This window comes from Theropithecus gelada, chromosome 20, assembly GCF_003255815.1.
Source record: "Theropithecus gelada isolate Dixy chromosome 20, Tgel_1.0, whole genome shotgun sequence".
NCBI lineage: Eukaryota > Metazoa > Chordata > Mammalia > Primates > Cercopithecidae > Theropithecus > Theropithecus gelada.
In genome coordinates, this window is record NC_037688.1 from 52,648,146 (window position 1) to 52,675,141 (window position 26,996).

At 51.2% G+C, this 26,996-nt stretch overlaps 1 protein-coding gene across 2 annotated transcripts in view; it reads left to right on the forward strand.

Annotated features, from left to right (window-relative positions):
• The window catches only part of AXIN1 (axin 1), a 66,175-nt gene continuing 39,179 nt past the window's right edge, over window positions 1-26,996 (forward strand). For both annotated transcript variants that reach the window (XM_025369580.1, XM_025369581.1), the window contains exons 1-2: window positions 1-100; window positions 4,775-5,733. In XM_025369580.1, coding sequence (XP_025225365.1) covers window positions 4,856-5,733 — 878 coding nt within the window. In that variant the 5' untranslated portion in view covers window positions 1-100; window positions 4,775-4,855. The remainder of the gene's footprint in view (window positions 101-4,774; window positions 5,734-26,996) is intronic.

A 26,996-nucleotide genomic window follows, 5' to 3' on the forward strand; every position in this document is an offset into this window, starting at 1 on the left:
CGCCGAGTCCCGCCCGCCGCGCTGCCGCTGAGCGCATGGGCCGGGCTGCGCCGCGCCGCTCCGGGAGCCGGGCCCGGGGCCCCGCCGCCTCCGCGCGCGGGTGAGTAGGGCCGGGCGCCGGGGCGGGCTAGGCCGCGCTAGGCCGGGCGGGCGGGACCCGGAAGCGGCGGGGGGCGCGGGTGGCTGACGCGCGTGGAGCCGAGGGGGTGGGCGCGCGGGGAGCTGGGGCAGGGGTGTCCCTGGGCAGCGAGACCGGCGGCGCGGGGGCCGCTTGGAGTTCCGAGGCCTCGGGCGCGTCTGGGGGCGCGGAGCAGCTGCAGGGGCCGCGCATCGCGTGCGGGAACCCCGGGAGAGCCGGGCCTGGAGCCCTCCCCGCCTCCCAGAAGTCGGCAGGAGTCCGGCTGCCCCGGAGGAGGGCACTCCCGCCCGCCCTCGCCGAGGCCGCGTACCGGGTCCAGGTCGCGGTGCGGCCTGAGTAGCCGCGTGCTCAGGCGTTCGTGCCCTCCAGGTTTGATGCCTCGCTGCCCAAACACTCGTCTCTCTCTTGGGTGTGGTTCCTAGATTCTACCCCCCGCCCGGCACTTTGGAATTTAGCCCCCAGTGAAACCGGAGCTGCATTGCCCGAGCAGTGAAACTTTCGGCTTGGCATTGAAGAAAGTAGAGAAAAACATGTCAGTTCTCTAGGGATTTTTCTCAGCCCATCTATAAGGTAATTTTTTTTTTTTTTTTTTTTTTTTTTTGTAGAGATGAGGTGTCACTGTATTGCCCAGCAAGTGTTGTTGAACTCTTGGCCTCAAGCGATCCACCTGCCTCAACCTGCCAAGGTGCTGGGACTACATGCGTGACCACCGCCCCCTCTAAGATAATTTTTTTTTTTTGAGACGGAGTCTCGCACTGTCGCCCAGGCTGGGAGTGCAGTGGCGCAATCTTGGCTCACTGCAACTTCCACCTCCTGGGTTCAAGCAGTTTTCCTGCCTCAGCCTCCTGAGTAGCTGGGATTACAGGCATGCGCCACCACGCCCGGCTAATTTTTCTATTTTTAGTAGAGACGGGGTTTCACCGTATTGACCAGGCTGGCCTGGAACTCCTGACCTCAGGTGATCCGCCCACCTCGGCCTCCCAAAGTGTTGGGATTACAGGTGTGAGCCACCGAGCCTGGGCCCTTCTAAGATAATTTATAAAGGGTGCAGTGCAATAGTGGGATCTCCGCTCACCGCAACCTCCGCCTCCCAGGTTCAAGCCATTCTCCTGCCTCAGCCTTCCCAAGTAGCTGGGATTATAGGCATGTGCCACCAAACCTGACTAATTTTGTATTTTTAGTAGAGTTGGGGTTTCTCCATGTGGGTCAGGCTGGTCTCAAACTCCTGACCTCAGGTGATCCGCCCACCTCGGCCTCCCAAAGTGCTGGGATTACAAGCGTCAGCCACCACACCTGGCCTCAGTTTCGGTTTTAAGATCTCCATTCGGGGACAAGGATGGGAAAGCATGAAAAACAGTGTTTTTGTTTGGTTTTCAGCTGGTGTTGACTTGGATTTCTAGTTTCAGAAACTCTAAACAGACTTTTTCGGATTACATTAGTCACTGAGAATTTCAGTGATGGGGGAACAAATTACATGTGAAATAGTAGCCCTGAACCTTCAAGAGTTAAATCAGTGGACAGTTGGGAAGATGTCAGAGTCGTGCTGTTTTACTTGCATCCTCCGTGTAAATCAAAATTTCAAAACTTAAGTTTGGGTAAAATAAATACCTACACACATAGGTAGCACTGAGTTTGCTGCCATGGTGCCTGGGGCATATGCCTAAGCAGTGATGAAAGGGAATTTTAAATACGATATCAGACTTGTAGGCATCCCGCCCATTTTATGGACTCACTTTATTGATGGTAGCTACAGGCTGTGGGCCAGATTCAGTGCTTGCAGGCATTTGATGCTAACCTGAGTAAACATAACTGCTTTATGTGTGGTGTGTACGTGTGTGTACACTAAATGCTTGGTGTGCTTCCATGTGGAAACCCAGAGATTTCAGGAATTGGGACATGTTTTAACAACATCAGTAACTTGTGGAGGGGTTCATGTGCTTCCAGGGACACCAAAAAGTCTTCTGTCAGTTGACAGCCCAAAATACACATGATTATAAAAAAATTTTCTCCTGGGCTCTGAAAAATAGTTTAAAATAATTAAGGTGGACTTGGTTCACACATGAATTAAAACATTAGTTTTGGGGCCAGGCAAGGTGGCCTGTAATCCCAACACTTTGGGAGGCCGAGGTGGGCAGATTGCTTTGAGCTCAGGAGTTTGAGACCAGCCTGTCCAACATGGTGAAACCCCATCTTTACAAAAAATACAAGAATTAGCCGGGCGTTGGTGGCTCCTGCTTGTAGTCCCCGCCATGTGAGAGGCTGAGGCTGGAGAGTTGCTTGAGCCTGGGAAGCTGAGGCTGCAGTGAGCTGAGCTCGCCCCACTGCACTCCAGCCTGGGCGACAGAGCGAGACCCTGTCTCAAAATAACAAAAAAACCAAAACAACAAAACCCGTTAGTTTTGGAAGAATTTGCTGCTGTTTTCTGTAGTACAGTAGTTCAGCATCTGTAGAGAGCCAGTGTTTGGCATCTGTGACAAATGTCTGTCTTTTTTACATCAATGAATTAAATCAAAGAATTAAATATCATTGAATTAAAAATCAGTGAATCAAATATTCATTGATGAATATCCAAGCTAGTGAATGGCAGCGCATCTATCACGGTAAGGCTAAGGTGGTCAGGGTGCAGGCCTTCTTTCCTGTGACGGCGTCCCAGACAGATGACCGTGAGCTAGTGTGGAGGTGCCCACACCCAGGGTGCTCCCTCCATGCTGATAGGGCTCACAGAGTGGCTGCCGCTGAAGTGGTCTGTGAGCAGCAGGATATCACAGCTCACTGGGCCTTGACCTTTAGAAGCTGTGTTCCTGCTGAGGCCAAGATGACACACTACCCAGCAGCGTTCCCAAAAAGTCCTTAGCTGCTGAAATGTCGCTGGGGGCACATAGTTGCAACCCATCCTCCATCTATAGGTGCTTCTTATTTATTTACTAATTTTATTTTATTGTTTTAGAGACAGGATCTTGCTCTGTTGCCCAGGCTGGAGTGCAGTGGCATGCGATTATAGCTCACTGCACCCTTGAAGTCCTGGGGTCAAGGGATCCTCTTGCCCCAGCCTTCCAAGTAGCTGGGACTACAGGCATACGCCACCATACCTGGCTAATTAAGAAAGTTTTTTTGTAGAGATTGGGTCTCACTATGTTGCCCAGGTTAGTCTTGAACTCCTGGACTCAAGGGATCCTCCAGCCTCAGCCTCCTGAGTAGTTGAGACTACAGGTGCGTGACACCATGCCTGGCTCTGTGGATCCTTCTTGCTTCCAGCCAGGAGCAGCTGTTGGCTGGTAAAGTGTGTGCAATGTGAGGAAGTTGATGTGGGGGACAGATTCCATGTAGACCAGGGACAGCAGTGTGGAGTGGTGGCTGGGAGATCCCCCTTGAGTTGGTCCTGGGTTTTAGGGTTTTATTTGTTCCCCGTGGCTTGTTCAGCACTCCAGGCTTTTGAACCCAACATGCTTCTCTAAAGCCCTCTCTCCAGCCCCTTTTAGCCAGGACCACTTACATCATGGCAGGCTGTGTTGCAGTCACCTGCGTGGCCAGGTTGAGAGGCATAGCCAGAGCTCCTGGGCTCCTATAGTTCGTGGCAGGAAGGACCACAGACCATGGCAGGGGTTCTGTTGGAGCCCTTACCTAGTCTCTTCTGCATACTCCTTGCAGGCTTGTAGCAGCAGCAGCAGTAGTAGCAGCAAATTCTGTAGTTCCCTGATGTCTAAGAGGGTGGATGGTTCGGTTTTCAGCTTAAGGAGTGAAGTCACATGAACTATAGCTTCCTTAGCTACAAACTGTATTTGCATTTCCTTTTATTCTGTACCTTCTCTGTTCCTTAAGTTACCCATTTACTATTTGCTATCTGAATCCTCATCAGAGAGGCTTCTAAGAGTCAAGTGCAGCATTCTGACAGAGCGTGTTAAGATTGTCTCCAGTGGCGGTGTCCGAGCGCCTCTGGGCGTGGGTGGTGTCCTTGATCCCCTGGTCGATGGGGCTGAAGGTGACCCATGATTATCTCTCTTTGAGGCGCGTGTTGAGAGTTGGAGGAACACCGTGCCGTGTGTTCTCACGTGTTGCAAGGTGTACCGCGTGTGACGTGACGCAAAGGCGGAAAACAGTGGCCTTGAGCCTGGAGGATGTGGGGTTCAGAAGACGCCCACCACCTTCGGGGCTGTAGCGCGCCTTCCTTTCTCTCTGAGTGTTGTTGGGGCTGGTGGAGTGATTGTCTCCATCGTACTTGTGACGGTCTAGCCCTCACTCAGGTTTATACACATAGCCAGGACTAGAGGCAGCTTTCCTGCCTCCAGCCTTCCTGTCTTCCCTGTCACTCAGCTCTGCAGCTGAGGTGGGAGGTGCTCAAGCTGCCAGCCTCTGTGATGTTTGTGCAGTGAGACTTGTGGGGAGTGGCATTCCCGTGTCCTGGGCATCCCTTCTTAGCATGAGAGGCATTCCTGTAGTTGTAAAAGTTTCCAGAAATTGTTTTAAAGTGGAACTATACTTGTAGCCAAAATATAGCTCGACTGAACATTTAAACTGAGTTTCTTGCTTTGAGTTTGAGCGGGAGGGCATCATCGTGAGTCTTGTCTTGAGAAAACCTCTGGTCGTGTTTCATGGACCCACCTTTCCTAATCCTTGTCCTCTTAATGGTTTCAACAGGACAGATTGATTCACTTTGGAGCTGTAAGTACTGATGTATTAGGGTGCAGCGCTCGTTGTTCATTGGCGCAGAGTCCCAAAATGAATATCCAAGAGCAGGGTTTCCCCTTGGACCTCGGAGCAAGTTTCACCGAAGATGCTCCCCGACCCCCAGTGCCTGGTGAGGAGGGAGAACTGGTGTCCACAGACCCGAGGCCCGCCAGCTACAGTTTCTGCTCTGGGAAAGGTGTTGGCATTAAAGCTGAGACTTCGACGGCCACTCCGAGGCGCTCGGATCTGGACCTGGGGTATGAGCCTGAGGGCAGTGCCTCCCCCACCCCACCATACTTGAAGTGGGCTGAGTCACTGCACTCCCTGCTGGATGACCAAGATGGGATAAGCCTGTTCAGGACTTTCCTGAAGCAGGAGGGCTGTGCCGATTTGCTGGACTTCTGGTTTGCCTGCACTGGCTTCAGGAAGCTGGAGCCCTGTGACTCGAACGAGGAAAAGAGGCTGAAGCTGGCGAGAGCCATCTATCGAAAGTACATCCTTGATAACAATGGCATCGTGTCCCGGCAGACCAAGCCAGCCACCAAGAGCTTCATAAAGGGCTGCATCATGAAGCAGCTGATCGATCCTGCCATGTTTGACCAGGCCCAGACAGAAATCCAGGCCACTATGGAGGAAAACACCTATCCCTCTTTCCTTAAGTCTGATATTTATTTGGAATATACGAGGACAGGCTCGGAGAGCCCGAAAGTCTGTAGTGACCAGAGCTCTGGGTCAGGGACAGGGAAGGGCATATCTGGATACCTGCCGACTTTAAATGAAGATGAGGAATGGAAATGTGACCAGGACATGGACGAGGACGATGGCAGAGACGCTGCTCCTCCCGGAAGACTCCCTCAGAAGCTGCTCCTGGAGACAGCTGCCCCGAGGGCCTCCTCCAGTAGACGGTACAGCGAAGGCAGAGAGTTCAGGTGAGTCCGACGCCAAGCGTCCTGCTTTCTGTACTCACCTCCGAGAGCTGGAGAACAAGCCAGAGAAAGGTGCTGATGAGGCGGGCGTTGACCCACACTGGATGTCCTGCTGCAGTTGGGGTTGAATTTTGGTTCTGTTCTTATTCGTGATACTTTTGCATTTGTCATTAGATACTTTTGTATATTTGTAATGTTGAGAATACTTTTACTGAGAACAGACCAGACTAAAATAGATGACTTTATGAGTCATTAGGAACCTCGGAATTCTTCAAAGTCACGATGACATGTAAACTTTACCCTTCATCAGTAGAGTCTGTACCCTCTTAAATAGGATCTGGATCTATCCGGTAGACTTGGTCCTTTGCGCTTAATAAAGGGAGGAGTGAACGTTTCAGGGCATCAATACTTGGATAATTGGATTCTTGCTTTTTTTTTTTTTTTTTTTTTTGAGACAGAGTTTCACTCTTGTTGCCCAGGCTGGAGTGCAGTGGCACAATCTCGGCTCACTGCAACTTTCGCCTCCTGGGTTTGAACGATTCTCCTGCCTCAGCCTCCTGAGTAGCTGGGATTACAGGCATGTGCCACCACGCCCGGCTAATTTTGCATTTTTAGGAGAGACGGGGTTTCTCCACGTTGGCCAGACTGGTCTCGAACTCCCGACCTCAGGTGATCCACCCGCCTCGGCCTCCCAAAGTGCTGGGATTACAGGCGTGAGCCGCCGAGCCTGGCCAGATTGTTGCTTTTATAATGATCTTCTAAGCTTCTTCCTAGAGGCTGAGAAATAGTAGGGGGGATGTTTTACGTGTGGGGAATGGTCATAGTACTTTGAAAACTTCTTGTGGCTGTGGTGGGCATTCCAGGATTGGGCCTTTTTTCCTGCCAACAAAATCTGTTGGTGTTGTTGTGTAGTCCACAGCAGCCTGGACCCTGAGGCGATCCTCGTAGGGCATGTGGGGTGTGTGTGCTGCCTGGGACGGAGCAGAGTGGTGCTCGGCCTTGAAACCTGTTTCTTTATTCTTCCTTCTCTGTGATCCCTGCTTGGTTCCTGGAGGTTTATTTGACTTTTGGGCTGGCATCTGTTGTGCTTGTGAACAGAGCACATACATTTCCCACTCTCCCTAGAGCTGGTGACCGGAGGCTCCGGCCTGTGTAACTTTGAAAGCCTGGAATTCATTCGACCCCTGCTGATTTAATCAAGACTCCGAAAGCACAGCCCCACGTGCTGGGACTCTCCCGAGGAGTTATTAAAAACTTGCATCAGTTCTTCAAGCTTACTGTGACACAGAAATCCGCTGCTGGCTCATAAACACAGGATTAAACATTTCTAAGGTTAAACCCATTTAGTCTAAGTGATACGATTTAAGATGGACTGTCGACTGGGCGTGGTGACTCACTCCTGTAATCCCAGCACTTTGGGAGGCCTAAGTGGGCAGATCACCTGAGGTTGGGAGTTCGAGACCATCCTGGCCAACGTGGTGAAACCCCATTTCTACTAAAAATACAACAGTTAGATGGGTGCAGTGTTGCATGCCTGTAATCCCAGCTACTCGGGAGACTGAGGCAGGACAATCACTTGAACCTGGGAGGCGGAGGTTGTGGTGAGTCTTTTTTTTTATTTTGAGACGGAGTCTCTGTCACCCAGGCTGGAGTGCAAGTGGCACGATCTCGGCTCACTGCAACTACCACCTTCCAGGTTCAAGCGATTCTCTCGCCTCAGCCTCCCAAGTAGCTGGGATTATAGGTGCTTGCCACCACGCCCAGCTAATTTTTGTATTTTTAGTAGAGATGGGGTTTCGCCATGTTGGCCAGGCTGATCTCAAACACCTCACCTCAGGTGATCCGCCTGCCTCGGCCTCCCAAAGTGCTGGGATTACAGGCGTGAGCCACCACGCCTGGCCGGTTGTGGTGAGTCTTGATTGTGACAAGAGGACAAGAGTGAAACTCCATCTCAAAAAAAAAAAAAAAATGGACTGTCCACCTAATGTATTTTTTTTTCCTTTTTTTTTTTTTTTTTTTGAGACTGAGTCTGGCTCTGTCGCCCAGGCTGGAGTGCAGTGGCCGGATCTCAGCTCACTGCAAGCTCCGCCTCCCGGGTTCACGCCATTCTCCTGCCTCAGCCTCCCGAGTAGCTGGGACCACAGGCGCCCGCCACTTCGCCCGGCTAGTTTTTTGTATTTTTTAGTAGAGACGGGGTTTCACCGTGTTAGCCAGGATGGTCTCGATCTCCTGACCTTGTGATCCGCCCGTCTCGGCCTCCCAAAGTGCTGAGATTACAGGCTTGAGCCACCGCGCCCGGCCTCTTTTTTTTTTTGAGATGGAGTCTTACTCTATCGCCCAGGCTTAGAGTACAGTGGCACCATCTCGTCTCACTGCAAACTCTGCTTCCTGGGTTCACGCCAGTCTCCTCCCCCAGCCTCCTGAGTAGCTGGGACTACGGGCGCCCAGCACCATACCCAGCCAATTGTTTGTGTTTTTAGTAGAGACGGGGTTTCACTGTGTTAGCCAGGATGATCTCGATCTGACCTCGTGATCCACCCACCTCGGCCTCCCAAAGTGCTGGGATTACAGGCATAGGCCACCATGCCCGGCCTTTTTTTCTTTTTTGTTCATTGTCTTTAGCCAAGTGCTATTTATTTAGCAAACGTTTTAGGACACAGTATGCCGTAAAGGTATCCTGTTGAATAAGGCTGGTATAACTGAGAGTTTCTTTCTTTTTTTTTGAAATGGAGTCTCACTTTGTCTCACAGGCTGGAGTGCAGTAGCACGATCTCGGCTCACCGCAACCTCTGCCTCCTGGGTTTAAGTGATTCTTTTGCCTCCCGAGTAGCTGGGATTACAGATGTGTGCTACCACGCCTGGCTAATTTTTGTATTTTTAGTAGAGATAGGGTTTCGCCATGTTGGCCAGGCTGGTCTCGAGCTCTTGGACTCCAGTGATCTCAGCTTTCCAAAGTGTGGGGATCACAGGCCTGAGCCACTGCACCTGGCTGGTTATTTTTGTTTGTTTTTTTGTTTGAGATGGAGTCTCACTTTGTTGCCCGGGCTGGAGTGCAGTAGTGCAATCTCAGCTTACTGAAACCTCTGCCTCCTGGGTTCAAGTGATTATCCTGCCTCAGCCTCCTGAGTAGCTGGGATTACAGGTGTGAGCTACCATGCCCAGCTAATTTTTTGTATTTTTGGTAGAGACGGGCTTTCACCACGTTGGCCAGTCTGGTCTCGAACTCCTGTCCTCAGGAGATCCGCCCGCCTCAGCCTCCCAAAGCACTGGGATTCCAGGTGTGAGCCACTGCGCCCCGGCTGGTTATTTTTTTTTTTTTTATTTTTTTTTTTGAGACGGAGTCTCGCTCTGTCGCCCAGGCTGGAGTGCAGTAGCGCGATCTCGGCTCACTGCAAGCTCAGCCTCCCGGGCTTACGCCATTCTCCTGCCTCAGCCTGCCGAGTAGCTGGGACCACAGGCGCCCGCCACCTCGCCCGGCTAGTTTTTTGTATTTTTTAGTAGAGACGGGGTTTCACCGTGTTCGCCAGGATGGTCTCGATCTCCTGACCTCGTGATCCGCCCGTCTCGGCCTCCCAAAGTGCTGGGATTACAGGCTTGAGCCACCGCGCCCGGCCCGGCTGGTTATTTTTAAGATGGGACTGAAGTTGAGGGCTGGGCTGCAGGAAGAAGATGAGCTCCGTTCTGATTTCCGCTGTTAGAACCGCAGTGCTTCCCTCCCAGCCACTCTCAGTTCTTGGCTGCGAGCAGTAGCTTTGCCGTCTGTCCTTAGTTTGCTGTATTTGTAATAAGCAACCTTTACTATAAAATTAGTGGAAGACATTGGCTTTTCCTGTCTAATTTTGTGTAGCTGTGTCTACACAGTTTGGGTGCTGACTTGCCTGCTGTGGGGCTGCTGGTGGCAGAGGACCCTGGAGCTTGGGAGTCCTGTCTGCAGTTGAATCCTCTCTGTGGGAGGTGGCCCGTGGTGCAGCCTGTGGTTTGAAGATCTCTGATGTTGGAGTGGTTGCCTGTCAGCACGGACAGGGCATGAAGTCCAGGCTGTGTTCCTCACGTTTGGAACATTCTGTCCTGCCAGGGGTGGGTGAGGGTGCACTAAGTTGGAAGTCGTGGAAAGCCACCCACCTGGGCCCAACCCTGAAGGGCGCTGTTGGGGCAGAGCCTTGGGTGTGCCTCAGTCAGGGCCTGGCACCTTCGCTTTGTGCCAGTCTGACTTTGCCTGCCTGGTGGGCGGCTTTGTGGGCTTTTGTGTTGGAGGTGGCTGCTGCAGTGACCTTGGGCTCCGGGCTCTCTTGTTTGCAGATGCTTCCCGCAGCTCTGAAGGATGGGCCTGCCCTTGCTCTGAGGAGGGCACGTGTGCCGCTGTGTCCTGTCTGTCTCAGCACAGTCATGGTGTATGCACTGGGGGCTGCGCAGCAGGGCCATTCCTGAAGGAAAGTGGGGTGCTCCACCCAGACAGACGCCTGCTCCCCAGTGGGGAGCTGGGTGTGGTCCTCCAAAGGAAGGCAGCGGGTAACGCAAAGGGAGGAGGACAGTGGGTACTGAACGGGCAGCTACCACAACAGGGCCAGAAGCTTGGGCCTCACGTGTTAGGGGATGCATTTCCCGTGGAGAGCCGGTTAGTCGTCCTGGGGTGGAATCTGCGTGGAGGAATGTGTCAGGAGGGTCAGGCCTCGGATGCTGACCCCTCTGTCCTGGGGGCTGCTTTGCCTGTGTCTCTGCCACAGTCCCTCATCCCCTGCGGTGGGGCTGCTGTGGTCCAGCACGGCCACAGGCGTCCAGTTTCCCTTTGGGAGGCCTGGGTGTGGGTCCTTGTTGGTCCGTGCGTGAGCCGCGTAGTGATTTTACATACTTGATTTGAGGAAAGTGATGTGTTTTGCTTAGGTCTTTGTCTCAAACTAGGAAAGAGCTCCATTCCTAGCCCTTCTCTGTGTTTGTCCCACTTACCCGCTGTCATTTTGAGCTCCTGGGCCAGGGTTTCTTGGGGTTCTTCCCTGGCTCCCTTGTTCTGCTTCTGTGGGAACACCTTCTGCACCCTCAGGTCTTTGTTCCCATTGTCAGTGGAACTTTGAACAGAGTTGACTGGTTCACGTGTCATTTCAGCCGTGTGGATCAGCAGGCAGGTTCTGCTGTTGACCGAGTGGTCGGGCGGGGAGCCCAGGGCCTGCACTCCCTGGCTGGCGGGCTCAGGCTCTGCTCCCCTTCAGGGTGGCTTGGCCCACCAGGTGGCCTTCAGGGCTGGCCTTGCACGCCCCTGCCAGGTCCAGGTGGTCAGGCTCACAGTCCCCTCGCCGCTGGCCTCTTCTGTTGACTGCCCTGACCTTCCTTGCTGGCTGGGGACAGGGTCTTCCTAGATATTTTTGTGTGTCTTCCTGGGCCAGTCCAGTGAGACAGTTGTGGATAGGGCTGGTCAATGTGGCCGTGGCCAGAGAGTGGACGACAGACGTGTCCACAGCAGGAGCAACATGGTAGCTTGTCTTGGGCTCCTGGTTCATGGAGCTGCTCGGAGGACCATTGGGTCTTTCCAAGGTGGGCAGCCAGCCCCTGCTGTTCAGGTTCCCACAGTGGTGCCTAAGGAACCGTCTGACCTGCTCATTAGTTTATTGACTGTGTTTCTGGTAATGGCGTAAAAGTTTAAGAGAAGAAATGGTTTAAAAAAAGAAAAGAAAAAGAAAGGGCCCAAAATGTGTACAGAGTTGTGTGTGGAGGACTGGTTTTGGGTTTCCGTGTCAGCTGGACCTCAGGCGGTGGTGCTGCGGAAGATGCCTGGCCTCAGAGGGGCTGTGTTGCAAGGGTGGACTCTGCTTCCTGTGCAAAGGGGGTGGTCCGGGGTGGGGCTGCCCCAGGCTTGTCTTGTTAAGGGGACCTCTGCTGCGGTGCAGGGGGCAGAGGTGCTTGTGAGCCATACTGCCCCTGGTGTGGGCTCTGCTTGCCTGGGTGTGGGGCTTTCTAGTCTCCTTTGGGATATTTGCTTCCCCTGTTTGAGCAGATCTAAAGAGAATTTTTTTGTTTGTTTTTTTTAAGACAGAGTCTTGCTCTGTCACCCAGGCTGGAGTGTAGTGGCACCATCTCGGCTCACTGCAGCCTCTACCTCCGGGGTTCAAGCAGTTCTCCTGCCCTAACCTCCCCAGTAGCTGAGATTATAGGCACCTGCCACCACGCCCGGCTAATTTTTTTTTTTTTTTTTTTTGAGAGGGAGTCTTGGTCTGTCGCCCAGGCTGGAGTGCAGTGGCACGATCTCAGCTCACTGCAACCTCCATCTTCTGGGTTCAAGAGATTTTCCTGCCTTAGCCTCCTCAGTAGCTGAAACTACAGACCCACGCCACCACGCTCGGCTAATTTTTTAGTAGAGACGGGGTTTCACCGTGTTAGCCAGGATGGTCTGGATCTCTTGACCTTGTGATCCACCCACCTCAGCCTCCCAAAGTGCTGGGATTACAGGCATGAGCCACCTTGCTCAGCGTTTTTTTTTTTTTTTTTTTTGAGACCAGGCTGGCTGGTTTTGAACTCCTGACCTCAAGTGATCTGCCCGCCTCGGCCTCCCAAAGTGCAAGGGTTGCAGGTGTGAACCACCATGCCCGGCCCAAAGATAAATTTTTTTGTTTGTGGATGTCCAAGGAAAACTTTGAAAATGATTCCTGGCCGGGCACGGTGGCTCACGCCTGTCATCCCAGACTCTGCTGGGCTCTGCTGGACTCTGTCACCACAGCACCAGCTTGCAGCCCACTTTTTTTTTTTTTTGCCCAAGATGGAGTTTCACTCTTGTTGCCCAGGCTGGAGTGCAATGGCGTGATGTCAGCTTACTGCAACCTCTGCCTCCCAGGTTCTCCAGTCTCAGCCTCCCTAGTAGCTGGGATTACAGGTGCGTGCCACCATGCCTGGCTACTTTTTGTATTTTTAGTAGAGACAAGGTTTCGCCATGTTGGCCAGGCTGGTCTCGAACTCCTGATCTCAAGTGGTCCACCCACCTCGGCCTCCCAAAGTGCTGGAATTATAGGCGTGAGCCACTGTGCCCAGTCCATCCTGTATGTTTATGCACCTGTCAGTAGGCGAGGACTCCAAACATATTTTTTCTCTTCTTCAGTCATGTAAAGCTCCATAGTCACTGACAGGTTTCAGCAGAGTCCACGAAAGTATCTGTAGTTGCCTGTCAGGCCAAAGGATTCTGGAACCGAGAGGCCCCTTTGCCTGGGCGGACCTCCGTCCTGAGTTGTGTGGGTGGGTTGTGAAAGGGAAGCCCTTTGCAGGCAGCCAGTGGCAGACGTGCTGATGAGACTGTGTTCCTGGCCCTGGTGCCGGTGTAGACCTGCAGCAGCTGTTTCTGGGAGGGCTTGGGGCAAGTGTCCCTGTGGGCCCGTGTGGTCCTTGTTGGAACTGAGCTGTAGCCGTGACTGGCACCCCAGCCCATTCTCACATTTTGCACCAGTGTCACAGATTTGAACTGATGCACATGCTCCGGTTCTGCTTGTCCTTGTCAAACGCAGACGTCGTTTGTAGCAGCATATCCTGCAGTTATCAGAGGTGGGGGCCAGGCTGGGCCATGGTGGCTGTCAGGGAGGGAAGGCCACCTGTTGGCTCTTTCTTGGGCCCCTCCGCTGCCTACTTGTGCGTGTGGAGGGAAGCAGCTTTGCCTCAGTGTCCCCGTGTCATGGGGTCCTCTCAGAACCCATTAGCTCCTGAAAGTGTTTGGTCTCTCCACTCCCTCAGAGATGGAGACTGGTCATGGGACTCTATTACAGCAGACACAGATCTGCCATGCTGCTATGGCGTCCGGGGAGAGGCCGCACGCCAGGCTGAGTTCGCATAGGGCCTAGACTCCATGCCCCTTCTCCTCCAGCAAGGACCCTGGGCCCTGTCCGGAGTTGGACGCTGGCTTGTGTGGATTGCAACCTCGGCCCACGGGCTTCCTTCATGATCCGTTGAGGCATCTCCTGGCAAATGGGCTCAGCTCTTGGCTCAGGTGGTGGCTGGGTGGCCAGGTGGCCGGGTGACTGAGTGTCTGGGTGTCCGGGCAAGCGCTGTCCTTGCTGTGAGCTGCAGTGGGCTGCTTGGTCCTGGGCCCTGCTCGTCGCACTCACCCTCCTGCTTCCTTTGAGGTTGCTCCAGTGCTTTTTTTTTTTTTTTTTAATTTAAGTTCTGGGGTACATGTGCACAACGTGCAGGTTTGTTACCTATATATACATGTGCCATGTTGGTGTGCTGCACCCATTGACTCGTCATTTACATTAGGTATATCCTAATGCTGTCCCTTCCCCCTACCCTCTTTGTTTTGGTTTTGACCCACTCTGGATCTTTACCAACTCACCTGTTAGTCTATGGGATTGGTGTCTGCTCCTAAACAAACATTTAAAATAATCCTAAGGAGTGCTGCTTGTAATATTCCAGCAAATAGGATGACTTGAATACCCAGTGGCAGGCTGGTTGGTTACACAGGTATTTTTTTCTGTACAGTTGGATATGTGGGCTTCTAATTTTTTTCTTTTTGTTTTTCTGTATTTTCCAAATTCCTACAACACCATGTTTATAATTAGAAAGTATATTATTAAAAGAATAAAAGCTTTACAATATGCAGCTATTCAAAACAGCTGCATATTTTTATTTTGAGATGGAGTCTCGCTCTGTCACTGGAGTGTAGTGGTGCGATCTTGGCTCACTGCAAGCTCCGCCTCCTGGATTCATGCCATTCTTCTGCCTCAACCTCCCAAGTAGCTGGGACTACAGGCGTCCACCACCACACCCGGCTAATTTTTTGTATTTTTAGTAGAGACCGGGTTTCCCCATGTTGGCCAGGATGGTCTCCATCTCCTGACCTTGTGATCAGCCTGCCTCGGCCTCCCAAAGTGCTGGGATTACAGGCGTGAGCCACTGCGCCCGGCTGCACATTTTTTCTTTAAAAAGGATACAAGTAAATGTGCCGTTTTTTTTGTTTTTTTTTTTCTTTTTTTTGAGACGGGGTCTTGCTCTGTCACCCAGGCTGGAGTGCAGTGGTGTGATCTCAGCTCACTGCAACCTCTCCCTGCCAGGCTCAAGAGATCCTCCTCCCTCAGCCTCCCCAGTAGCTGGGATTACAGGCGCCCACCACCACACCTGGTTGGTTTTTTTTTTTTTTTTGAGACGGAGTCTTGCTCTGTCGCCCAGGCTGGAGTGCAGTGGCGCGATCTCCCCTCACTGCGAGCTCTGCCTTCCGGCTTCACGCCATTCTCCTGCCTCAGCCTCCCAAGTTGCTGGGACTACAGGCGCCCACCACCATGCCCGGCTAATTTTTTTGTGTTTTTAGTAGAGACAGGGTTTCACCGTGTTGGCCAGGATGGTCTCGTTCTCCTGACCTCGTGATCCACCCGCCTCGGCCTCCTAAAGTGCTGGGATTACAGGCGTGAGCCACTGCGCCAGCCCACACCTGGTTAAGTTTTTGTATTTATTTATTATATATATATATTTTTTTCTTGAGGCAGAGTCTTGCTCTGTTGCCCAGACTGGAGTGCAGTGGTGCAACCTCGGCTCACTGCAACCTCCGCCTCCTAGGTCCAAATGATTCTCCTGCCTCAGCCTCCTGAGTAGCTGGGATTACAGACATGCACCACCACGCCTGGCTAATTTTTGTATTTTTAGTAGAGCTGAGGTTTCACCATGTTGGCCAGGCTGGTCTTGGACTGACCTCGTGATCTGCCCACATTGGCCTCCCAAAGTACTGGGATTACAGGTGTGAGGCACTGCGTCCAGCTGTTCTTTTAGGGACACCAGCCCTCTTGGGTCAGGGCCCTACCTTTACGATCTCATCTAACAATAACACTTCCTTATTTCAAGCACAGCCGTGTGGTGGTCAGGGCTGACACGTATTAATTGGGGGACACAGTTCGGTCCTTAGTGCCTTTTCTGAGTAATGTGCTTACTGCTATGTGTCCACTGGCTCTTTGAGAACTCTGCTGCTCTCCTGTCTCACTCCTACCCTGAGGTGTTCATGCACCAGGGCTTGGTGCTTTCACTTCTGAGCCAAGAGTTTTGCTTTTGTCCCCTAGGCTGGAGTGCAATGGCGTGATCTTGGCTCACTGCAACCTCTGCCTCCTGGGTTCAAGCAATTCTCCTGCCTCAGCCTCCCAGGTAGCTGGGATTACAGGCGTGCGTCACCATGCCCAGCTAATTTTTGTATTTTTAGCAGAGACCAGGTTTTACCATGTCGGCCAGGCTGGTCTTGAACTCCTGACCTCAAGTGATCCGCCTGCCTCGGCCTCCCAAAGTGCTAGGATTATAGGTGTGAGCCACTGTGCCCAGCCATTTTGTTTCCTATACAATTTTGTGTGTTTTTGAGTTAATAATTGCTGTTTTTTTCATTTGATTAAATACTTTACTTTCCGACTTAAATCTTCCCATATTCTTCAGCTCAGTAGAGTGGTTGTGAATATTCTCCTCACTGTAAAACCTGTTAAATAAAGTATTTTTTCTCTGGAAGACATGTGTTCTGAAGCCTTCCATATTCCCACTCTGGTTGAAACAGTTACTCTTTAGGCATCCGGTGACTGGGTGCCGTGGCACTGGTGTGTGTGGTACTGGCATGCTTTGTAACTGGGCGCAGTGGTACTGGGTGCTGTTACTGGGTGCTGTGATACTGGGTGTTGTGTTATTGGGTGCCATGGTACTGGGTGCTGTGTTATTGGCATGCTGTGGTACTGGGTGCTGTGTTATTGGTGTGCCATGGTACTGGGTGCTGTGTAGTTAGCATGCCATGGTACTGGGTACTGGGTGCTGTAGTACTGGGTGCTGTTATTGGCATGCCGTGGTACTGGGTGTTGTGTTATTGGTGTAATGTGGTACTGGGTGCTGTGTTATTGGCATGCTATGGTGCTGGGTGCTGTGGTACTGGGTGCTGTATTATTGATGCCATGGTACTGCATGCTGTGTTATTGGTGTGCTGTGGTACTGGGTGCTGTGTTATTGGCATGGTATGTATTGGGTGCTGTGTTATGGGCATGCTATGGTACCTGGGTGCTATGGTACCATGGTACTGGGTGCTGTGGTACTGGTGTGCTGTGGTACTGGTATTATGTGCTCATGCCAAAAGAACTTGAGGGAGAGATGAGTTGGGTTTACACTTTAGGTTGGGTGGCAGGCACCTCCCCAGAGATTTGGAGGAATTGCACCATCACCTTCTGTTTTTCTGAGCTGCACTGGAAAGATCTGACTCCATTCTCTTCATACGGTGTGGATGGGGCTTTTTTTCTTCCCTTCAGACATTTTTTGGATGTTTTCTTTATCAACGGTGTTATTTCATAATATTGTGTTTTGCTTGGGGCTTTTTTCTTTCGTTGTGCTGAAGAAACTTGTCCTTTAATTCTGGACTTTAAAAATGCTATTTGTTTCTTTTCTTTTTTTTCTGAGGTAGATCTGGAAAAAAAGGCTCAAGCAATCCTCCTGCATCAGCCTCCAGAGTAGCTGGGACTACAGGCACTAGCACACCCCACTAATTTTTTTTTCCCCCCGAGACGGAATTTTGCTCTTGTTACCCAGACTGGGGTGCAATGGTGCGATTTCAGCTCACCGCAACTGCTGCCTCCCGGGTTCAAGCGATTCTCCTGCCTCAGCCTCCTGAGTAGCTGGGATTACAGGCGTGCACCACCACGCCCAGCTAAGTTTGTATTTTTAGTAGAGATGGGGTTTCTCCACGTTGGTCAGGCTGGTCTCAATCTCCCGACCTCAGGTGATCCGCCCGCCTCAGCCTCCCAAAGTGCTGGGATTACAGGTGTGTGCCACCGCACCCGGCCCACCTTGCTAATTTTTTTACAGTTTTTTGTAGAGACAAGGTCTCCCTATGTTGCCCAGGCTGGTCTCAAGCTCCTGGCCTTGAGCAGTCCTCCTACCTTGCGCTTTCAGAGTTGAGATTTCAGGTGTGAGCCATTGATTGCATCTGACCAGAGATGTTATTTCTTTGATAATTTCTTCTCTTCCATCTTGACCGTTTCTCGTTTTAGAACTTATTTGAGATCTTATTTAGATTTTGGACCATTTAGAGTGATCCTTTAAATTTAAAATCTTTCATATATTTTGCATTTCTTTTTGTTGTGTTTTCATAGCTTTTCAATACTTTTTTTCTGCCTTTGCTTTCTGAATATACACTCAAAAATTTATCCTTTTTTAATATATGTATATCAACATTTAAAAATTTTTCTGGAGATGTTAAGATGTTAACTGTAATTTTTTTTTTTTCTTGAGACAGTCTTGCTCTGTCATCCAGGCTGGAGTGCAGTGGTGTGATCTCAGCTCACTGCAGCCTCAACCTCTTGGGCTCAATAAATTATCCCACCTTAGCCTCCTGAGTAGCTGGGACCACAGGTGTGCCTCACTGTGCCTGGGTAATTTATTATTTATTTATTTATTTATTTGTTTGTTTGTTTTGAGACAGAGTCTCTCTCTGTTGGCCAGGCTGGAGTGCAGTGGCACAATCTCAGCTCAGTGCAACCTCTGTCTCCTGTGCTCAAGCAATTCTCCTGCCTCAGCCTTCTGAGTAGTTGGGATTACAGGCGTGTGTCACCACACCTGGCTAATTTTTGTACTTTTAGTAGAGATGGGGTTTCACTATGTTGGCCAGGCTGGTCTCGAATCCCTGACCTCAGGTAATCTGCCTGCCTCAGCCTCCCAGAGTGCTGGGATTATAGGCATGTAAGCCACCGCACCTGGCCTGTTTTTTTAAATTTTTATTATTTTAATTTCTTTCATTATTTTTAATTTTTTTTTTTTTTTTTTTTGAGATGGAGTCTCGCTGTGTCTCCCAGGCTGGAGTGCAGTGGCGTGATCTCGGCTCACTGCAAGCTCTGCCTCCGGGTTCACGCCATTCTCCTGCCTCAGCCTCCCAAGTAGCTGGAACTACAGGCGCCCGCCACCACGCCCGGCTAGTTTTTTGTATTTTTAGTAGAGACGGGGTTTCACCATGTTAGCCAGGATAGTCTCGATCTCCTGACCTCGTGATCCACCCGCCTCGGCCTCCCAAAGTGCTGGGATTACAGGCTTGAGCCACCGCGCCCGGCCTTTTATTTTTAATTTTTATTTTACTTTTTTTATTCGATTATTATTTTATTATTTATTATTTCTGTCACCCAGGCTGGAGTGCAGTGGTGTGACCACTGTTCACTTCAGCCTCAACTAGAGAGAGGGTTTCACCATGTTGGCCAGGCTGGTCTCGAACTCCTGACCTCAGGTGATCTGCCTACCTCTGCCTCCCAAAGTGCTGGGATTACAGGCGTGAGCCAGTGCTCCTGGCCCTGGCTAATTTTTTTTTTTTTTTTTTTTTTGTAGAGATAGGTTCTTTTGTGTTGCCTAGGCTGGTCTCGTACCCCTGTGCTCAAACAGTTCTCCTGCCTTGGCCTCCCAATGCATTGGAATTAAAGGTGTGAGCCATGGTGCCTGGCTGTAGGTCTTTTTTTTTTTTTTTTTTTTTTGAGACGGAGTCTCGCTCTGTCGCCCAGGCTGGGGTGCAGTGGCCGGATCTCAGCTCACTGCAAGCTCCGCCTCCCGGGTTTACGCCATTCTCCTGCCTCAGCCTCCCGAGTAGCTGGGACTACAGGCGCCCGCCACCTCGCCTGGCTATTTTTTTGCACTTTTTAGTAGAGACGGGGTTTCACCATGTTAGCCAGGATGGTCTCGATCTCCTGACCTTGTGATCCGCCCGTCTCGGCCTCCCAAAGTGCTAGGATTACAGGCTTGAGCCAGGGCGCCCGGCCTGCAGGTCTTTTTTTTTTGAGACGGAGTCTTGCTTTGTCACCCAGGTTGGAGTGGAGAGGCGTGATCTTGGCTCACTTCAAGCTCCGCCTCCTGGGTTCACGCCATTCTCCTGCCTCAGCCTCCCGAGTAGCTGGGACTACAGGCGCCCCCCACCACGCCCGGCTAATTTTTTCACATTTTTAGTAGAGATGGGGTTTCACTGTGTTAGCCAGGATGGTCTCCATCTCCTGACCTTGTGATCCACCCGCCTCGGCCTCTCAAAGTGCTGGAATTACAGGCGTAACCCACCGCGCCCGGCCTGGCTGCAGGTTTTATATCCTGTTTCTAGAAGTTAAATATGCTTTACTTGTGGTTGTGACGTTGCCGCCGCGAGTTCTCTAAACTGTTCTTGGACTGTGGGGCCCTTGTTTGTTGCTGGTCCACCACCATCTGCAGGAGTTGTGAACAGAGGACTGTCAGGGACCATTTTCGCTACTGAAGGCTGCCAACCTGTGGATTCTCGCGCTGCCTGTCTCAGGCGTCAGGCCATCCGTGAGCCCCTAGCGAGGTGTGGGAGTGTCATGCCATCCATGTGGAAACTGAGGCCCTGGAAGATTAAGTAACTTCCCATCTGCTGTAGTCAGGGTCAGGCCCTTAGTCACCTCTGTTTCTGGAACCCACAGGCCTGGAAACGGCACTTTTGAGCAGGGGCTCAGCGAGGCTGGGGGTCAGACCAGTGGCTGAGGTGCACCTGTGTGGAGATCTGAGGGTGATGTAAGTAGAGGCACTGGGGTGAGGGCCCCTCATGCAGTGTCAGGCTTGCACCTTTGCTTAGAGATTCCATTAGCTTTGGAATTTATAGCTTCATGGTGCAGTGTGGAGTTATGTTGAAGATACCATAAAGATAAAGCATTTCCATGGCGAACAAAAAAGTTTGCAAATGAAAGCAGTCCAGGCCGTTTTTGTTTTGATTTTGTTATGCGTCCGCTTACTGCTGTGCATTCTGTATGCCGATCGGAGTGTTTGGTAGATTCTCATGAGTTGGTTGCGTTTCGTTCATTTGGGTGAAGTGAAACTCCTTTTAAAAGAAGTAGAAAAAAGTTAAATATCTCATAAAATTAAAGATTTTCTATTTCTGCCTCGGAGTGTTTCTCTCCAGACAGAGGCTTCTTCCTGCTGCACACTCAGAGTCAAGGAAACTAGACACAGCTGCTTTGGAGTGTTAGGGACGTCCATGAGCTATCAGCCCAGGGAAGGGTTCCAGGATCCCTGACAATGTCACAAAAAAGTAGACCCAGCTTGCAGTTTCTAAATTACTTCAAGGGAACAAATCAGAGTGCTTCATGTACAAAATTTTTATCTTAACTAGATTCATAAGTATCAGATGTTTTAATTTTTAATAAGACGTGGCTTTCAGAAGTTATCATTTTCATCTTGTAACTTCAGCACTGAGAACTGGTCTCCTTTGGGTGAGTTTTAGGCAGGATTCAGGGACCATGACTGTAAGCCGGCAACCTGGTTCTGCGTAAATTATGGATTCAGACTTCTGCTGAGGAGGCTCGGAGGCTGGCGTGAGACTTGCCACCCTGCAGTCTGCAAGGGCTGTGGTCTGGCTGGCCTTCGTAAAGACCCTGGAGCAATAGGGCAGATTGCATCTTGGCAAATGACTCTAAATTGCCTGCAATTTGTTGGGAATTACCACTTCTAAATGTTTGTTGCAGTCGTAGATATCTGAGCTTGTGAAAGGTCATTGGCTCTTCTTTGGAACTGATAAATTCCTGGGGGCTTCTGCTCCAGGGGTCAAGGCTGGAGTGAGGGGGCTAGTGTCTCCTGGGGAGGAAAGCATAAAACAATTTTTGTTCTACTTTTTAAATGTTACCACTCTTCATTACATAAAGTGTTTCTCATCAGATCCTTGTGAACCTAAAAATGTGATGTGAAGCCATTTGTACAGTTCCAGGCTCTGAAGAGACTTTTGCGACATTTAAGAAATCTGGCAGTGAGCAGCACAGAACTGATTTAAATGTACAGTGTTTATGCTGAGCAGAGGAAAGAGGTCTTCAGTTTCATAGCTGATCGTGTTGAGCAGTAACTAGCGAGTCTCATTAGTGAGTTCTTTGGTGAGTTGTAATTTTCAAAGTGCTCTTCATGTACATTATTTCATAGTTGTCAGTCAATGTAAAGACAGATTGTTGTTAGAGTTCTATGTGAAAGACATTTGGTAGCGGGCACAGTGGCTCACATCTGTAATCCCAGCACTTTGGGAGGCCAAGGGGGTTGGATTGCTTGAGCCCAGGATTTTGAGACCAGCCTGGGCAACACAGGGAGATCCCCATCTCTACAAAAAAATAGAAAAATTGAGATGAGTGTGGTGACACGCACCTGTGGTTCCAGCCACTCGGGAGGCTGAGATGGGTGGGTCACCTGAGACCGGGAGGTTGAGGCTGCAGTGAGTGAGGTTGTGCCACTGTTCTCCAGCCTGGCTGACAGAGAAAGACCCTGTCTCAAAAAAAAAAAAAAAGAGTCGGACACAGTGGGTCATGCTTGTTATCCCAGCACTTTTGGAAGGTCAAGGCGGGAGGATCACGAGATCAAGAGATCAAGAGCATCCTGGCCAATATGGTAAAACCCCGTCTCTACCAAAAATACAAAAATTGACCAGGCACGGTGGCTCACGCCTGTAATCCCAGCACTCTGGGAGGCTGAGGTGGGCGGATCACAAGGTCAGGAGATAAGACCATCCTGGCTAACACAGTGTAACCCCATCTCTACTAAAAAATACAAAAAAAAAAAAAAAAAATTAGCCAGGCATAGTGGCAGGCGCCTGTAGTCACAGCTACCCGGGAGGCTGAAGCAGGAGAATGGCGTGAACCCAGGAGGTGGAGCTTGCAGTGAGCCGAGATTGCGTCACTGCACTCCAGTACTCTTGCCTGGGCGACAGAGCGAGACTCTGTCTCAAAAACAAAAACAAAAAAATACAAAAATTAGCTGGGCATGGTGTTGTACGCCTGTAGTCCCATCTACTTGGAAGGCTGAGGCAGGAGAATTGCTTGAGCCAGGGAGGTGGAGGGTGCAGTGAGCTGAGATCGCACCACTGTACTCCAGCTTGGGCAACAGAGTAAGATTGCATCTCAAAAAAAAAAAAAAGAAAGAAAGAAAACACAGAACAAAGAAATGATCTGATATCCCACTGCTCAGAGATACTACTATTCTATCTAGATCCCTCTAGATTTTTCTTAGCACATTTTTTCCCCTCAAAAATGGAATCCTAATTCATGTTACCCACTCTGTATGTTTTTCACTACCTTTTTTTAAATTATTTTGAGACAGAATCTCGCTCTGTCACCCAGGCTGGAGTGCAGTTGTGCAATCTCAGCTCACTGCAACCTCTTCCTCCCGGGTTCAAGTGATTCTTCTGTCTCCACCTCTTAAGTAGCTGGGATTACAGGCGCACACCACCACGCCTGGCTAATTTCTGTATTTTTAGAGTAGAGACGGGGTTTCACCATGTTGGTCAGGCTGGTCTCGAACTCCTGACCTCGTGATCCTCCTGCCTTGGCCTTCCAAAGTGCTGGGATTACAGGCGTGAGCTACCGTGCCCAGCCCACTATCATTTTAAATAATTACTGGTGTGAGCAGCGTGGCAGCACCTGGGGGTTTTGCAGAGAAGACAGGGTGCCTGGCAGCCTGGCAGACCCTTCCTGCCTGCTGTCTCTCCTGGGAAGCGGAGCAGCAGCTTCTGTCTGTGGGGGACTGTGCAGAGAGGACAGGGTGCCCGGCCACCCTCTCCCTGCCTGCCATCTCTCCTGTTTGTAGCGCCTGTTGCCATGTGCCTTTCAAAATCATGAGTGTTTGGGTTCCTGTGAATATGCTGTTCTTGTTAAGTATTTCTTCTTCTTCTTTTTTTTTTTTGACATGGAGTTTCACTCTTGTTGCCCAGGCTGGAGTGCAATGGTGCGATCTTGGCACACTGCAACCTCTGCCTCCAGGGTTCAACTGATTCTCCTGCTTCAGCGTCCCTTGTAGCTGGGATTACAGGCATGTGCCACCATGTCTGGCTAATTTTTTATTTTTAGTAGAGATGGGGTTTCTCCATGTGGGTCAGGCAGGTTGCAAACTCCCAACTTCAGGTGATCCACCCGCCTTGGCCTCCCAAAGTGCTGGGATTACAGGCGTGAGCCACCACACCCGGCCGTATTAGTTTTTTTTAGTGACAGGGTCTTGCTGTGTTACTGAGGCTGAAATGCAGTGACATGATCATGGCTCACTGCAGCCTCAGCCTCCTGGGCTCAGGCGATCCTCCTGCCTCAGCCTCCTGAGTAGCTGGGACCACAGGTGCATGCCACCACACCTGGCTAACTTTTAAAATATTTTGTAGACTTTGTTGTCCAGGCTGGTCTTGAACTCCGGGACTCAAGCAATCCACCTACCTCGGCCTCCCAAAATGCTGGGATTACAGGTGTGAGCCACCCTGCCCACCCTTGGCTAATTTTTGCAACTTTTTTTTGTAGAGACAAGGTCTTGCCTTCTCACTGAGGTGGATCTTGAACTCCTGGCTTTAAGGCATTCTGCCTCAGCCTCCTAAAGTGCTCGGATTACAGGCTTGAGCCACTGTCCCCAGCCTGGTGAAGTATTTGTTAAGACTCTCACAGACAGTTAGTTGGAATTGTGGGTTTAACTGTGACCTGCAACCTTTCCCACCCAGTCCCGTAACTAATGTGCAGGACACTTTGGTTGCTGGGCTATGGGGGAGGGCTTTCCGCATTGTGTGCCTGGCTTCACCAAGCACTATTTGCTGAGATGCTCAGAAACTTTATAAAGAAGTGGCCACTGTCGTTTTCACTTTGTAAGCTAGGAATTGGCAGACTGCCTGTGGTCAGTAGCCAGTAAGTGCTGGTGAGGGGCATTTGGCCACAGTTTGAGCTGTTGTCCTCCCGGGATGGCAGGTGTGGGTGGCTGCCAGGGCCACCCCGCCTGTGCTGCGCCTGTAGACAGTCTGCAGAAACACATGCTCTCTCTATCCTCACTGTTTGATTTTGACCATAAAGGGCCTTTGATGTGTTGTGCAATTCACAGTGGGCGGGTGGGGTGCACCAACGGTATTATAAAATAAATAAAAGGCTGGCCGCAGAGTAGAACCACAGTGAGGCCTCCTAGGCACAGGCGACAGGGCTGAGCCGGAAGCTCCTGCCTGGTGCCTGGTGACTCATTCTCTTGCCCTTTTGTGTTTGCCACCCTAAGTGACCGAGAAATCACCTGCTCATTCAGTGTGAGCAGAATGGGTGAGAGTCCCCTGCCCCACGGTCAGTCGATGCTGTCCGGTCAGCCCATCACCTGTTCCTGCCCCTAGGGGTGACACCAAGTGTCTGCCACCATGCAGAACACCCACCAGATACATAGGTGGGGCATCCTGGGACCTGATGGGGGTGCTGACAATCTTTTTTTTTTGAGATGGAGTTTTGCTCTATCGCCCAGGTTGGAGTGCAATGGCGCGATCTCGGCTCACTGCAAGTTCTGCCTCCCGGATTCACGCCATTCTCCTGCCTCGGCCTCTCCAGTACCTGGGACTACAGGCACCTGCCGCCATGCCTGGCTAACTTTTTGTATTTTTAGTAGAGACAGGGTTTCACTGGGTTAGCCAGGATGGTCTCGATCTCCTGACCTCATGATCCACCCGCCTGGGCCTCTCAAAGTGTTGGGATTACAGGCGTGAGCCACCATGCCTGGCCGGCGCTGGCAATCTTGGCTGACCCTTCAGGTAGAGACCACATCCCTGATTTTATGGAGGAAGTAAAATAGAGATTTTTATAGCTGACGGTGGCCTGATTTTGATGACTTTTTTTGATCCAGGTCTGTCACCAGGCCAGAGTGCAGTGGTGCAATCTCGGATCACTGCAACCTCTGCCTCCCAGGTTCAAGTGATTCTCCTGCCTCAGCCTCCTGAGTCGCTGGCACTACAGGCGTGCCACCATGCCCAGCTAATTTTTTGTATTTTTAGTAGAGATGGGGTTTCGCCATGTTGGCCAGGATGGTCTCAATCTCTTGATCTCATGATCTGCCCGCCTTGGCCTCCCATGGTGCTGGGATTACAGGTGTGAGCCACTGTGTCCGGCTCTCAATCACATTTTTTAGTATAAACTTTGTGACCTTTGGGTGCAAAGGTAGGTTATTTGTTTTATATATACGTTTATGTGTGTGTGTGTGTGTGTGTATGTGTATGTGTATATATATATATATATATATATATATATATATATATATATTTTTTTTTTTTTCCCCTTCTTGTTGCCCAGGCTGGAGTGCAGTGGTGTGGTTGTGGCTCACTGCAATCTCTGCCTCCCGAGTTCAAGAGATTCTCCTGCCTCAGCCTCCCAAGTAGCTGGGATTATAGGCGCCTGTTACCAGGCCCAGTTAATTTTTTGTATTTTTAGTAGAGATGGGGTTTCACCATGTTGGCCAGGCTGGTCTTGAACTCCTGACCTCATGATCTGCCTACCTCAGTCTCCCAAAGTGCTGGGATTACAGGCATGAGCCACCGTGCCCGGCCATTGTTATATATATAGTATATAAGTGACAGTATCTGCATGAATGGGGGCCAATTGTCAGTAAACAGAAGCAAGACCTCTCCATGGCGGTGTGAACTAGGGCGGGCCTTTTCCGTGGCCAGCGTGAACAAGGAGGGCCCTCTCTGGTCAGCATCTGCATTTTGTGCACTGTGCCTTTGTCACATTCGTATGGAAGTTCACGTGAGGTGAGGAAATGCTCGCCCTGCTTCTCCCAGTGCCTGTGTGCTTTGGTCGTTTCTTGGTGTTTCCAAGAAGATTGAGCTCACACAGGGCAAGGTGCCTCGTTGGGGAACAGCCCTCTCCTTCTCAGGGCTGGAGCCTGCAGCCACGTGGGACAGGCCATAAGTTGTACACACGAAGCTGCCACAGCCATCACTCTGTGGCGGTGACCCCTCCTCAGCGGTGGGCCCCTTCGGGCAGTGGGTTGAGCCCTGTTCTGGGCGCCCTTGACCAGGTTTGTGTCTGGACTGGGGGAGGACGAGACGTGAGGAGGGCACTGGCTGTGGCCTGGCAGTTGGCCTTGGGGTCAACTCTTCCTGCTGGAAAGCGCTGTCCCAACTCCGGGTGGCACTGCCAAGCAGTTGGAGAAAAACACCGTGGTGCATCCTGGCATGACATGGCATAAAAGGGATGAGCCGCTGGTAACCATGAAGGCAGGGGTGCATCTTAAGATCCAGTGCCAATGAAGAAAGCCAGAGCGGATGGGGCGCCGGAGCAGAGGGGGCACAAGCTCCCCCTGAGACTGCATTTATCCAGAACTCTAGAAAAGGCCGACTGACCTCAAGCGACAGGTGGATTTTCACAAGGGAAGCCTGGGGGACCGGGTTGAATACATGGGCTGAGGCGATGGTTTCCTGGGGTGCCGGGGCGCCTGCGCGGGGCTTGAGGTGATGGTTTCCTGGGGCGCGCGGGAACCCGCGGGGCTGAGGCGATGGTTTCCTGGGTCGTGGGGGCGCCTGCGTGGAGGCTGAAGCAATGGTTTCCTGGGGTGCTGGGCCGCCCGCAGGGCTGAGG